The sequence below is a fragment of the Lonchura striata genome, chromosome 23 (assembly GCF_046129695.1).
Source record: "Lonchura striata isolate bLonStr1 chromosome 23, bLonStr1.mat, whole genome shotgun sequence".
In the NCBI taxonomy this organism is placed as follows: Eukaryota; Metazoa; Chordata; class Aves; order Passeriformes; family Estrildidae; genus Lonchura; species Lonchura striata.
This window is the reverse complement of record NC_134625.1, coordinates 10,691,092-10,704,770: the sequence shown is the minus strand read 5'-3', so window position 1 is coordinate 10,704,770 and position 13,679 is coordinate 10,691,092. Positions and strand designations below refer to the sequence as shown.

The window sequence follows — 13,679 nt, the reverse complement described above, 5'->3', positions numbered from 1 at the left end:
GGATGCTGCTCCTTGCTCTGCACCCCGAGGAGGACTGGAGGCTGCAGGTGGATCTTTAAAGCTGATTTGGGATGCCCAGGCAGCATTTACCTCCTCCCAATTCATATCCCTGCAGCAAATACAGTAAATTCAGTGGATCGCCTGAACCTCTGGTGTTGTCTCTCCCCTGTAACTCTAATCTTTTATTCATCTCAAATAAGAGCAGACTTTCTGGGCAGTAAAGTGACAATGAGACTGGCAGGTATGTCACCTTTTGGTCACACACGGGGACTGTGGATGCTCTTGGTGCCACCTGCAGCCCCCACCTGTGCAGGACCTGGTGCTGGACGTGGGCTGGCCTCAGCCAGGATGCAGGAGCTCCCTGGGACAGCCAGGGCCAGCAGAGAGGAGCACACAGCCTGCCTGAGACAGGGCTGCAGCTGCCTGGGGGTGGAAATTTCCACCATGCCTTGCAGCTCCCGTTTGCTCCCTGCTGGGTCTCCCTGCCTGCCATTAGCCTTCAGAGCTCTGATTTGTCCTCCTGTCATTTGGACAAATGTTGACGGGCAGAAACAAGCAGGGCTTTCTTCCCCCCCCCCCCCCCCTTTTCTCTCTTTTCCACCTTCCACACTCTCCACTGCCAGTGAGAACATCAAGGGAAAAGGATGAACAACTGACCCATAAAATAAATACAGGGCTTACAGTTTCTGATAGAGATTAAATATTGTAGGAGTCATGACTAGATAAAAGCCAGTGGAAGGAAAAGCCTCAGACCTCAATAGAGCATTAAATAAAAAGAAAGCAGCACATATACACACACCTAGACACAAGAAGATGTGCTGCAAGATTTATGGGAAGTTTGATAATCTGAACTGGTTTTGCTCCAGGCAGGCTCACCTCAGGAGTGCAGCTCACACACACACAGCCCTGCGGAGAGGAGCAGAGGCAGAACGTGGCTCTGCCTACCCTGCCCATGGGCTGGCAGCCTCTGTCCCCAGTCCCAGAGAGCCCCAGCAGCTCCCCAGTGCTGGACACGGTGACAGTCCACATGGACCAGGCAGGCAGGGCAGACTGTGGGAGCACATTCGTGCTGCTAGGTGATGGCAGCTCCCCCAGAGCTCGAGGGCATTGATGGGGACATTTGGTAGGATCTGCCTGTGACCCTGCCAGTCTCTACAGGAGAAGCTGATGCTCCAAGGATTTCCACTGAGCACACAAAGGCTCCAAGAACCTCAGCAAACCCTGCTCCCTGCTCCTCATTTCCCTTTGCCCCACTGAAAACTGACTGCTAAACTCTCCCATGACCCAGCTCCCAAACCTGGAGCTTGCCAGGCCACCTCAGGCTTAATTTCCCCTCCCTCAGCCTGCAGACCTGTGAAGTTTGGGGTTTTCTCTAAAGCAGACTGCTAACTGTGGCATGAGCACTGCCCCTGTGCCCTCCCCAGGGCCAGGAGCACCCTGGTGCTCCAGCCCAGCAATCAGGCAAACACCAGCAGTAAAAGCAGCAGCACAGTGAGAACTGGAGCAAATTAGACATTTAAAAACTGAGGAGAGTGAGTGGCAAAGATTAAATGCGTTATAGATTTGCTGGAGGAGAGGCGAGCGAAGCAAAGGTGGATCATTGACACCCCTCAGGCAACTGGGTGAAGATTTGTTTATGTACTGGTGTGTAATCAAGTAGGAATGAATGCGAGACACGGGGCCTTAATTTTTCATTTGCAATCAAGGCCACGTACACACCTTTTCTTAGTCACAGAAAAACACTGCCACCCTCCCTGTCCCTGCTCGGCAGCATTAGCCAGAGAAGGGACAATTACCAGGGATAATCGGGCTGATTGCGGCCAGGAGCAGTGGGGGAAGGAACCCCGGGCTGCGGGGAAGGGCTGCCTGGCTGGTGGATGTGGAGAGGAGCCTGGCTCCCTGCAGGTCCCAGTCACCACTGGAGGATGCTCTGGGCTCTCTCCCCTGGCTCGGAGCAGGCTGTGTGGAAGAAACATGAATGCCCGGAGCAGAGCATGGGCAAGGGGCATGTGTGAGGAAGGACAGTGTGTGAGGAAGACAATGTGTGAGGAAGGACGATGTCTGAGCAAGCTGTGCCCCAGTGCAGGACACGGGGCAGCACCTCCTGTCCTGGGAACAGACACAGGGACCAGGCAGAGAGAACAGAAAGCTGACCTTGGGCATGGAAAACAGAGAAGGAACAGAGAAGGGAACAAAGGTGCAGGGTGCAGAAAAGAACACGGAGACACAGGCTCCACATTACCTTCTCCATCTCATTGAGATTCCCAGGCAGGCCCCTTTCTGAGGAGCTGCTGCCAACCTGTCGCAGCTGTGGTGCCATCCCCGAGGGAGGCTGGGAGCCGAGAACAGAGGCGAGAGGAGGGCGTCTGATCAAATATTCCCTTTCCTCCTGGCAGCTCCACATCTCCCGCTCGCTCCGTGCCTGCTCCGGGTGTGCCCGCGGCGCTCGCCCCGCTTGCTGCAGCGGGAGGGAGCCTCAGGAACCCCGGGAGGAATGGTGCTGCCGTGGGGCCCGGGGCACTGGAGCCGAGGGCTCAGCACCCCCCCTGCACAGGTGCCACTGCAGCGAGGGATTCCCGCTTTTGAGTGAGGGATTCCCACTTTTGGGCAGTTTGTTGAGGAAGAGGAGGGGATCCCACTCCCCACAAAGGATGCTAAGCCAGCACCTGAGGACTTGGGTCAGCACTGGTACTGTTGGGACACAAAGCAGGAAAATAGGATTTGCAGGATTTCTCTGGGGCAGGGCACAGAGCAGCTTAGAGCAGCTCTGCCAGCCACCACAGGGAGTAAGTCCAGAGGCAGACATGGCTCTGGCTCACAGCTGTGCCCTAAGACAGAAATGAGACGTCCCAGGGCTGCTGAATCCCTTTGCTCTTCCAAAGGGCTCAGTTCCCCCACCTTCTGGGGTGCAGGGTGTCCCCAAACCACCTCGGGCTGCCCAGTGCCCGAACCCTGCCCACCTTGGGCTGCAGAGCCGAGGGCTGTGTTGTTGAACCACGTCTTCCTACCCTTTCCTATCCACATTCTGCATCCCTGTTCCCTCTGTAGGCATTATTCCTATGCTGCCCACATCACTCCAGGTCTGTGACTTCCAGGGCTGCTGCAGTCCTGCAGAACAGGATAAGGAGCTGTGTGGGAGAACACGGCTGGGGCAGACAGGCAGAGCACACGGGTTAGAGCTGATACTGATGCAGCTCGGCCGGGCTGACAGGGAAAACACATGGAGAGAGGCTCTGCAGAGCGGGGCATCATTCCAGCACCCCGGGGCAGCGGGAGAGGGGACAGGACGAGCCTGGAGGGGTGAGCGAGGATCCGACCTGACACGGGACAGGGAGACATCCTGCGGGGCACTGATGATGTCCCCAGTCACAGCAGCACGCAGGGCTGTTTCCAGGAGAGCCTGTGCTGGCCAGGATTGCTGAGCTCTCATCCTTCTCCTTGCTGCACAGCTGGACCTGAACAGAGTTTGCTTATTTAACTCAAGCTCTTTACTGCACTGAAGTTTGCTTATTCAACTAAAGTTTATGTTTTCACATAGTGTTTGTTAGTTTAGCTAAAGCTTATTTTTCTTCCTAAAACCTGTTTGTTTACACAAAGCCTGTTTATTTAACTGAAACTGAAGGAGTTCCTCAGTTTGCAGCCCAGCTGCAGAATGTGCAGAACTCTGCAAATCCCCTTCCCTGCCTTTCCCCACAGGACCCTGCCAAGCCCCTGCCCTGCTCACCGTGTGCACAGTTTCCAGCAGAGACCTCGAAGTGCTGCAGCCTCCACAGCTGACTCTGGAAGCAGGACAAGCCCAGTTTAAACCCTTAGTGGTCAGTAGATTGAAATTCTTTTCCTGGTTACACAAATTCAGATGTAAATTTTTAAGCCAGGTGTCGGGGTCTAGATGGAATTCAGGTTTTCCCTTCACTGAAATGACACAACCAGATAAAGCTGCTGGGACACAGCGCTGGGGTGTCACACGTGTCCCTGCCCGATCGATGCCACCTGGAGCAGGTGTTATCCCAGGTGGCACAGCACAGGCTGCTGCCTAGAAAATGGGATTGGATCTTCAGAAAAAGCTATTAGCCCCTTGTCAGGACCCTCTGATGAGAACTGACTGGCCAGCACGGATCGATGCTGCCAGCTCATGCCTCGTCCCTGCTCCCGTGTATTTCAATCACCCAGCCCAGGATCCAGGTACACCTTACCTGATGTGAATTTAAGTGTCATTTATTGCTAATTACTTTATGTGGCATAAGGTTTTGGCAACTTCAGCCTGGCAGAACAGACTGTAATTACACAAGGCAGACTCAGATACCCATTTAAAATAATTCCTCCCTGTATTTGGTTAAAAAGGGAAGAAAATTAAGAACTGTATTACTGACCTAATAGAATAATTTTGCAATTAGGACCAAATGACTTCTGCAACATGTGGAAATGTGAAATTCAGGGCAAAGACTACATTCTTATTTGAAGAAATGATGATTTTCTTAATTTTCATAAAATCCTGGGAGTGTCCTCAGCTCAGCAGCTGTGGGGTCATATATGGGGAGCGTGTTCCTGCAGCAGACACAAGGTATAGGGGTCACTAAATCTTGTTACTCAATTGTTACTCTCTCCAGCTTTCCCCTCCAAGTTCTTTGCATCTCAGTATCTGAGAAGTTAATGCAAAGGATTTCATCATCCTGCATGCCACAGGTACAGTTTCCTGCCACCTACTTGTAATGCCTGTGTACGGCCAGAAAAGCAAAGGACCAGAGTGTTTAGGTTCAATGGGAAGAAAAGCACCACTAAACAACCTTAAAACCCTGAAAGACGTGGACCCCTGAGAGGATAAATTACAGACACCACAAGTGTGAGACACAATTAGTGCTGGCTTGAGGAGAAAACCATCGTGAGCTGGCATCAGCCACAAACCTCTTCTGCACTGAAATAATTGCAATAGCCATGGAAACCATCAAAGCTGCTCTTCTCATTTCAGGTAAGAAAAGAGCGAGCTGCATTTTTGTCTCTGCCCTATGGTTTTTCCTTCAGTGTCATGGTTTCGCTCAGAAAAATGTTATTTGTGACATAACCACGAGATGCCCTGAGCACTCAGGAGCTGGACAGTGGCCTTGGTCTGGCTCATAGCCCTGGGTCCACGCAGCCCCTCCAGGGCCAAGAACGCTGCTTCTGCACGGTGTTCTCTGGGTGATCTCCTCCAGAAGCAATTGTCTTTCTCCTCATCCTTTGTGCAAAACATAAAAGATTAATGATTCTAATTTCAGTGCTGCAGCTGCCTGGCAGCCTGGTTTGGGGGGCTGTGGTGGAGGGGGGCAGGAGGAGGAGCGCGCTGCCGCTGCCGATGCTCCCGAGGCTGAGCGGAGCCGAACGGATCCTTCCAGGATCCTTCCAGGATCCTTCCAGCAGCTGCTGCAGCCGCGTCTGGAGGCAAACAGACAGCGGTGCCACACCTTGGAAATGTCAAATGTTCTACAGACAGATGCCTGGAAATCTGGCAGCACCAGGACTGAACGGGAGACAAGAATGGGGGAAGGAGGTCACGTATTTCAACACTTACCTTCCAAGGGAGGATTTAAATATTTTTCTGCTATTAACAACTTGTGTACTGACTTACCCCAGCTTGGGAAGGTTGGAATATGAGTGTCAGATCAATTTTCTCCAAGGCATTACTCCTCAAAGAAAATAATTTAGCAATTATAAACAAGAAACTTATGAAATCTGCTCTGTATTATATGCAGGTTTAATACATCAGGTTTAACTCCTTTTGCCCTGGTGCTGAGTGTGACCTGCTCGGTCCCAGCTCCTCCTGCCCATGTTGCTAGTGGAGCTCCAATAGTGGACTCCGTAACAGCTGGGATAAAGAGTGCAAAACAAGATCTAGTTTTGTAACATTAACTTTTTTTTATTAAGAAGACAGATATTTTATAGTACTTCTTTTCCTTTGTAAAAATGGGATACATGAACCAATACAAAATGTGAATGGGAACAGATGGATATGTATTTTCTTACACTGTAACATCTTCCATGGACACCTTAAAACAGAACTGGCCTAAGGGGAAAAAATAAAAAGGCCGGGTAAATAAAGAACAAGGTTGTTTATCATCAGTTCTGCGTTCTTCATTTGTGATCCTCCTTTAAACAAGGTTGTTCTTTCTTCACGCTTCGAAGTCCTAATGATCTAAAGCTGTACAAAGTAATACTCAACAATACATTTCAACAGTGCACTGTATACTGAAGAAAAAATACATAAACCGATATACAACTAAAATTAATAATTTCCTGTTTTTTCTCCTGTTTTTATGTGTGGTTTTTCTTTTTTTTTTTTCCAATGGGTGGGGCCGAAATTTTGCAATCTACCTGAGACGGAAAACACCAATCAAACACATGAACCTGAGACATGTCAACATTGTAAGTCAAAGTTACATTGGTAACACTGCACTACGGTACACTTCCAAACAAATATGGGCTGCTCAAGGCCAGGATGCCCGTCCCGTGCCGCCGCCGGGCCACGGAGCCCCCGGCTCCTACCTGGCTGCTTCTCACCGCGATGGGTTTGGCAATGGTGCTGAGGGCTCAGAAAAGAGCTGCGCTCGACAAAAGCTGCTCGGAAAAAAGGCTGTTCTGCAAGGTTCTGCTCGTGAAGAGGGGAAAGACGGAATACTGCTGGGGAACGGGCCCGCTGTGCGCCCCGTTCCCAAAGAAACCCCACATTGTAATGGTTCTGCCAAAACACAGCAATTAAAAAACAAACGCACGAGAATGGCCCCCCACCCTGAAACCCATAAAAAAATCCCCAAACCTGACACTAAGATTAATGCTTTCCTTAAATAAATCAGATACATTTGCCACATAAAGACAATAAAAAAGTATCGCTTGAAATCCATGATTACTCACCAAAAAAAAGTCAGCATATATAAGTTTATACCGTCTTCCCGCTGCAGTTTGCTACCTGTCGCTTACAATTCCAATTGAGCCAGAGTCTCCTGTGCACCTATGGCTTTAGTGGTCATTAGCACGCTCGTTTCAACACGAATTCCCGCGTTTTACCCAGCAGGTAGAAAAAAAAGGCAGTTTTGTTCCTCCAGCTGCTCTCCAGGTCTGGGCTCACCCATCAGAGGGGCTTTACCTGCTGCCCCCGTGCAGAGGATGAGGAGAAGCCCCCGCATCCGGGAGGGCTCTGCCTGCCCGGCGAGGACCCTGCTCCTGCATCCCCACGGCTGAGCAGCGCCTCTGCCGAGCTCCAGCCCATCTCCCAGCCGCCACCATCGAAAGCACCTGAAACAGCCACAAAAGGGGGCTTGGGGGGTGTTATCCGAGCCCTGACGGCAACAGGGGAACGGGACATGGGCACACTGAACTGCAAACTACGCATCTAAAATGTGCTGGTTCTCCTCCGATGAGCTCGAGTTCTGAACGGAAACCGGTGAAGAGAAAAAAGGGGAAACACCTTCAGAGAAACGCACCTACTCCACGGGGTCCCAGCTGGCAACTCCAGAAACAGGAAAGGGGAAACGAAGAGCCACAGAAACCCGAAGGGAACTAACGCACAGAAGCCCCTCTTCTTCCCAGCCTCCCCCCGACCCGAACGAACAGAAATTAAACAAGGCACAGAATCTTCTGCAAATGACTTCACTAAACTAAATCCAAGCTGGACTTGGCCAAAAAAAGAAAACCCAAACGAACTGAGGTGTCGAACAGCAGAGTGTACTTTACGAGGAATATTTTTACACAGCAAATCCCAGACCTTCCCGGCCTCACCGCTCTCCACCCATTTGCTTTTTTTTCCTTAAAAAAAAAAGACACAAGCTGGTTGCAACTTCCAAGATCACTTTGTCTTTGTAGCGTTTAAATAGGGCCAGTAGTAACCGTCCACAGTTGGACACCTCATGGGAACCAAGGCTGCTCTAGATGAAGTACTCTTTCTTTTCCTCGGAGTTGTTTTGTCCCCCCTCTGCGTTGATGATGGCTGTGTCTGCGTCGGCCGCATCATCTGCTCCTTTGGCTTCGTGAGTGAAGTATGTACCTGCAAGGCAAGTGGAGGCTGCGTGACTCCTGGGGCGTCTTGGTGTGGTGCTGAGGGAGCGACCAACAAAGGAAACAAAAGTGCCGCTGGAGAGAAACTGGGGGTGTGTCCCGTCAGACATGACAACACCGCGACCAAGGGGACACACGAGCCTGGCCTTTCATCCTCCAGCTTTGGTCTCCGTCTTACCTTTATGTCTGGCAAAATATCGCCCTAAAATGATGAGCAGGCAAAGCATCGCAAAGACGACGACGGCCACGACGCCACCAACCACGGCATGGTCCACGCTCCGTATGGCCCCTTCCTCACCTGCGCGGGAATCTGTTGAGATCAGAAGAGGAATAAGAATTGGGGACTTACTATGAAGCTCTTGGCAGGCTCTGGCTGCAGCTGCTCTCAGGATGGGAAGAGCTGCCCTCAGGCTCTCCAGAGGAGCAGGGGTGAAGCACGGAGCTAACTAGACAGATGAGTTCAGGCAGAGGAGCTTTGTCCGGAGCCGAACTGATCTGGCGGCTCGACTCGCGAGGTGTTTTCCGCTAAAAGCAGCAGCACTATGACTACGCACGTGGGAGACAGCTGGGAGAGGGAAGGAAGGGCACATGGAGTTGTCGGTTGGAATCTATTTTGGGAAATTTCCCTATAGTGCTTCCCAAATCTGTCTTCCTGGTGGATGGGGCACGGAGAAGAGCAGCACAATACAGGAATATTAATTGTTAGCTCTGAGAAATATCATTAACGAGTGCCCTGTTGAAAACATTTCAACTTCCCAAAACACTCCTTGCCCAAACCCAACCCACCCAGCATGGAAAAAGTGTTTATAAACATCCTCTGCCCCGACTGAACTGGGTTCCACCACGAACCCCCATCTTTACTGTTCAGTGCAACCCATTGACAGCACTGCTGACCCAAAAGCTAACACCCAGTGCGAGGCCGACAGTAAGCAGTGACTGTACAGTGCCTCCGACTGCTTTACTGCGTTTGTTTAACTCCTCACCACACAATTAGTTTCCTTTCAGAAGCGCCTCTCCCTCGGGACGCCGTCACCTGGGAGAGGGATGACTGATGTGGTGGAGGAACAGCTCTGGAATGAACCCCGGATGAGCTATGGCCATGTAAAATGAATGTATAGCAGTGTAAACAATTTTAATTTAAGAACGCAACTACATCAACCCTCGCTGCAATCCTAATGGCAACTGAGATTTATAACGCAGTAAAAAACAATTATTCTCCCGCTGATTAATACATTAACATTTTGGAATAGAAGCTAAAGCATTGTCTCTTTTTTTTAGCGAGTCAAGCGCGACACCTCTATTAAAATGATTTACTGGCCATACCTTACAATTTAAGCACAGCAGCAACAGAAACGGTAAAAATCTTTTAACTTTACATGATTTGTGAAGTCATATGTGAAGGATTTACCATTTAAATCTTTCACTACAAGAAGCACATGGCCCATAAATCTGCCCTGCCTGCGCCTGCCTGGACACCTCAGAGAAATGCGTTTTGCCAGGACGACTGAGAGAGCAAATGCAAGTCAATTTTTAAGAAAGATTTATCTCCGTCTCCCTCCAAAGAACAGAGCAAATCTCTGAAGCCTCCACCTCTAATAATATTTGAAGTTTATCGATCAAGCGTACAGATCCGTGACAGCTAAAGGTAATGGGGCTCTTTTGAGCTGAGACCTGATACAAAGCTTTTGAGCAGCAGCTGGGATTTACGCTTTCTATCGATATTTCCAATTCTGCTCCAAGATTAAGGACTGAGGGACCCAAGTAAATAACTGGGGACCAAGAGCACCATAAAGCGCCTTTTAATTAAAACAATTTAAGAAAAAAAGGCCCTTTTGAGGAACCTCTGAGAGCAGGAGCCCCAGTGCGGGCAGGGAGATGCTGGGATGAGCTGAAGTGTGGTGAGGGACACTGTGGAGACCTTTCCAGCAGCTTGGCTGACAAGGTAAAAACGGCAGCCAAAAAAGATTATTCCCCTGCAAACCAAAAGCACAGCAAAGGCTGATCTTCTGTCTCATCTCCAGTGGGAACAAATCATGCTGTGATCGCTTCCCAGCATCTGCTCTGTGGCGAGCGGCTGAACATCCCTGCATACCGAGGGAGAGGTGCCCATGGACACTCATGGGGTGCTGAGCTGATTCCGTGCCCAGGCACAGGATCTGCTGCTTGCCCAGGGTGGCAGCTGGGGTAAACCAGGCACAGTGGGCATCCAGGGAGCTGCCACTCCGACACAGCCTTCCCACTGCCACTCCAGCTTGGACGATCTGTCCTCCATGAACCTGCTCTCTGCAAAGCAACTAAACTGGCTCATCTGCTGAAGCAGCTGCTTTAAGCACGCTTCACTCCATATTTTTCTTTTTTTTTTTAGAAACTTTGCGCCCAGTTCCGCTCGGTTGCATTCGGAGCAGCCAGCAGCAGCCCAGCCTGGGTGGATGAGTGCCTTGTTGACATCTGGAACAGCTGAGGGGCACAAACATGCTGAGTTATGGCTCTGTAATGTGCTTCCAGCAGGATTTTACATCAAGAGGTATTTTTTCTTCATCATCATAAATTAAGGTTCTGGAAAGACGAAGCCGTGTGTTTGTGCTGGTGGTGGCAGCCTCCGCACCGTCCCACCGCTGCGGAGACAGGGCTGAGCCAGAGCCTCGTGCCCGATACATCCCGCTTGTCTTCCCTCTGCCTGGCGCCCTGCCGAGCGCAGGGAGTGAGGGTTCCCCTCAGAAGGAACTCTGGCCTACAGCCTTGCCAGGTTTGCTCAGCAGTTTGTTAAGTGTGAGTTCGTCTGATGAGATGTGCAGGGCCATTTTTCTCAATTGTTCCTCTTAAGGATGACCCCTGCAAGGTGCCAGCCCCAAGTTCATGCTGTTGTACACGTGGCTAAATACATCTCCAATCTCACACATGGCCTGAAACATTCCTCCTGCAGCATCTTCTCTCCTTGCCTCCAGCACCTCATCAAACCCCTATGCTCCAGCAGCACGACCCAGCACCAAGAGCTCTGCCTGAGGCATGGCAAAGCCCAAATTCACCGCCAGCGGTTTCGACACTGCTCCCAGCAAACTTGTCTGCGTGCCACCAGCACAGAACAGCCCCTCCACATCCTGTCCCTCGCTATTTCTTGGGTAATTAACAAAGTGTCAGGTCTATGGAACAAGGAATAATTCCCCAAAGCAAAGGAGAAACTTGACCTTAACAACCGGAATCTGCTTTAAATGCTGTCTCCAATTCACCAAAGCTATTCCTGCCTCCTATCTCTGATTAAACCAGAAATCACAACTTTATTGCTGAAGAGGGAACAGTTGAGATGGCAGGAACTGACAAAATGCCACATTATTTGCTAATCCTAATATGTTATTCTTCCTCAAGATTTGCTTTTCTCAGCACCAATTCAATTACAGACGCTACAAATCCTTCTGACATTTAATTCCCTCTTGTCAGGGCGCAGTAAATGTATACATGCAGAGCTTTCCCATTAGGATGTTAATATATATTGGAGCAAGCTGGATCCTGGCCTCTCCAGCGAATCATCAGGAATTTTCCTATTAGGTTTTGTTTTGGATTTAGTTGTGAATTTTTGTGGGTGGGGCAGAAGGAAGGAGGGAAAGGCAGGGAAGGAACAGACATCACAACACGTTGTCACCAACATGCCCCCTCAGGGCTATTCTGCAGCTACGGTGCACCTTGGCTGAACCATTTTTGGGCCGATGCTTTGCTTGGCACCAAAGCACCTTAAAGGAAAACTGCAGTGGTAATGGTACAATTCACTTGCCAGAGCTGAACTCATGCAGGAAAAAAAAAAAATCAATTTGTCTTTCCAAGTGCTGTGCTGCTCCCCCAAGGGACTGGCACAGCTGTGCCCCACAACAGGGCACTCCAGGCTTTCATGGGATGCAGTACTGGGCCTGTCTGCCCGCAGTGCAGATCACTGTACAGCAGCAGGAGTGCTCCAGAGCCTCTTCTAGGGTGGCCAGGAAGAGACTTGGGTAGCTTGAAATTAATTTTTGCTGATTATTTTTACCAACTGCTCATGTAATCAACAAAACAGTGATTACACTGCTGGAATGGCAGCCTTGAAGTTTTCCTTTAAACAAAATGTGTGGCTCAGCAAACAGCACATAGACAGAAGAGAAAGGGGTTTGGGACTGGTTCCTACTCATCACAGAACTAAGGAACTAATTCCAGAGGTTAGGAGCAGTACGGAGCAGATGCTGAGCTGGGGATTGTCCATCTAAGTATTGATAATCATCATCTGCAATTCACACCTGCAGGTTCTCAGCTATGGGGCCTTTGGGGACTCTCTTAAAAAGTGAACGTACTAATGATCTCCGGGTTTCTAACATTTCTGCCAATGTAAGTGCTAAAACCAACTTTCCATGGGCTCTCAAGAAAAATGTTGGTGATGGTAAGAGCAGCACTCTGATAGTATGGGTCAGTGCTTACACTGAGGTTTAGCAGACTTTTCTGCTCCCAACTTCTCAATGAAAAGGTTCCACTCAATTCCAATTTAATGAGGCTTTAAACATAGATGTATCTATGAATATTCCACTCTTTTTGTCAGCAGCAGCATCTCAAGAGTAAAAGCAAGACTGGGTTGGACCGGGCTGCCTGTATTTTAAATCTCCTTTCTACCCACACTAACAGCTTCAGACCTAGTAGGGTTTACCTTCAGTGCTCCCCATGCTCTCAGCAGCGGGTCCCGCGAGGCTCAAGCGGCGGCTTTGGGCTCACCTTGGTGACAGGAGCCCTCTGCACACATGAGCATCCTCGAGCACCCGGAGGCAGCGCCTGCGTCCGGGGACCTCCTGCAGCCGGGCCGAGCCGGCGCCGCTCTGCAGCGCTGCTGCACTGCTGCTGCTGCTGCCAGCAGCTCCTTCCCTGCGCCCCAGCGCCCGCCCCGGCCCCTTACGGCTCTCTCTTGGCTCAGGAGCAGCAAAGGTAGCACTGGGAGATGCAGCCTGTCCTGCTGGGAAAGCCCAGGTTTTGTGGAACGCCCGCTGTGCGGTGCTCCTGACGCCTGTCCTTCCTCCTCACCTCCCTCCAGCTTCACATTAGAGCAACTGCAACATTTTGGGGTGTTTCTGGACAGCCCTGACCTTCCTCTACGTGCATTTCTGCTATAAAAGCAGAGAACAGAGGGAGATTTTAATGAAAATGTAGTTAAGACATTATTTTTGGCACACGGGGATTTATTGCTGCACTTGCACAAAAATTTACCTTCTATTTCTGGGTGAAAATTAATGTCAAGCTCCTGACACTGGACAGCGTGAGCTGAACTTGTGGGCAGGAACGAGCTTATACACACTGAAGCTCCTAAGCTTCTCAGATGTGCAGATAACATCTGCACCGCGGCAGGGGAAAAGAAAACTACGCCAATGGCTTTGAAGAATTCCTAAACAAGTGATCTCTTCTATATCTGGTTACAGTTTAGTTCATTAAATGATTATCATATCATTATGTCTGAAGATCCCACAGGTCATGATTTGGATGCTTAATGGCCTTAAATCACTTGAGCACTCCTGAAAACCTGGTGAGCCAATTATTCCTTTTCCCTGGAGGTAGGAAACCTCAGGATTGCACTGACACCTCCCAAATGAATCTGGGGTCAATCCTTTTGTGGAATAGTTTTTGAAATGACAGAGCAGCACTGGAGGTTGGACTTG

At 50.1% G+C, this 13,679-nt stretch overlaps 1 protein-coding gene across 7 annotated transcripts in view; it reads right to left on the bottom strand.

Annotated features, from left to right (window-relative positions):
* Window positions 1–5,869: 5,869 nt before the first annotated feature.
* The window catches only part of CADM1 (cell adhesion molecule 1), a 133,522-nt gene continuing 125,712 nt past the window's right edge, over window positions 5,870–13,679 (bottom strand). For all 7 annotated transcript variants that reach the window (XM_021530030.2, XM_077788043.1, XM_077788044.1 and 4 more), the window contains 2 exons: window positions 8,201–8,332; window positions 5,870–8,011 (listed from right to left, as the gene is read on the bottom strand). In XM_021530030.2, coding sequence (XP_021385705.2) covers window positions 7,893–8,011; window positions 8,201–8,332 — 251 coding nt within the window. In that variant the 3' untranslated portion in view covers window positions 5,870–7,892. The remainder of the gene's footprint in view (window positions 8,012–8,200; window positions 8,333–13,679) is intronic.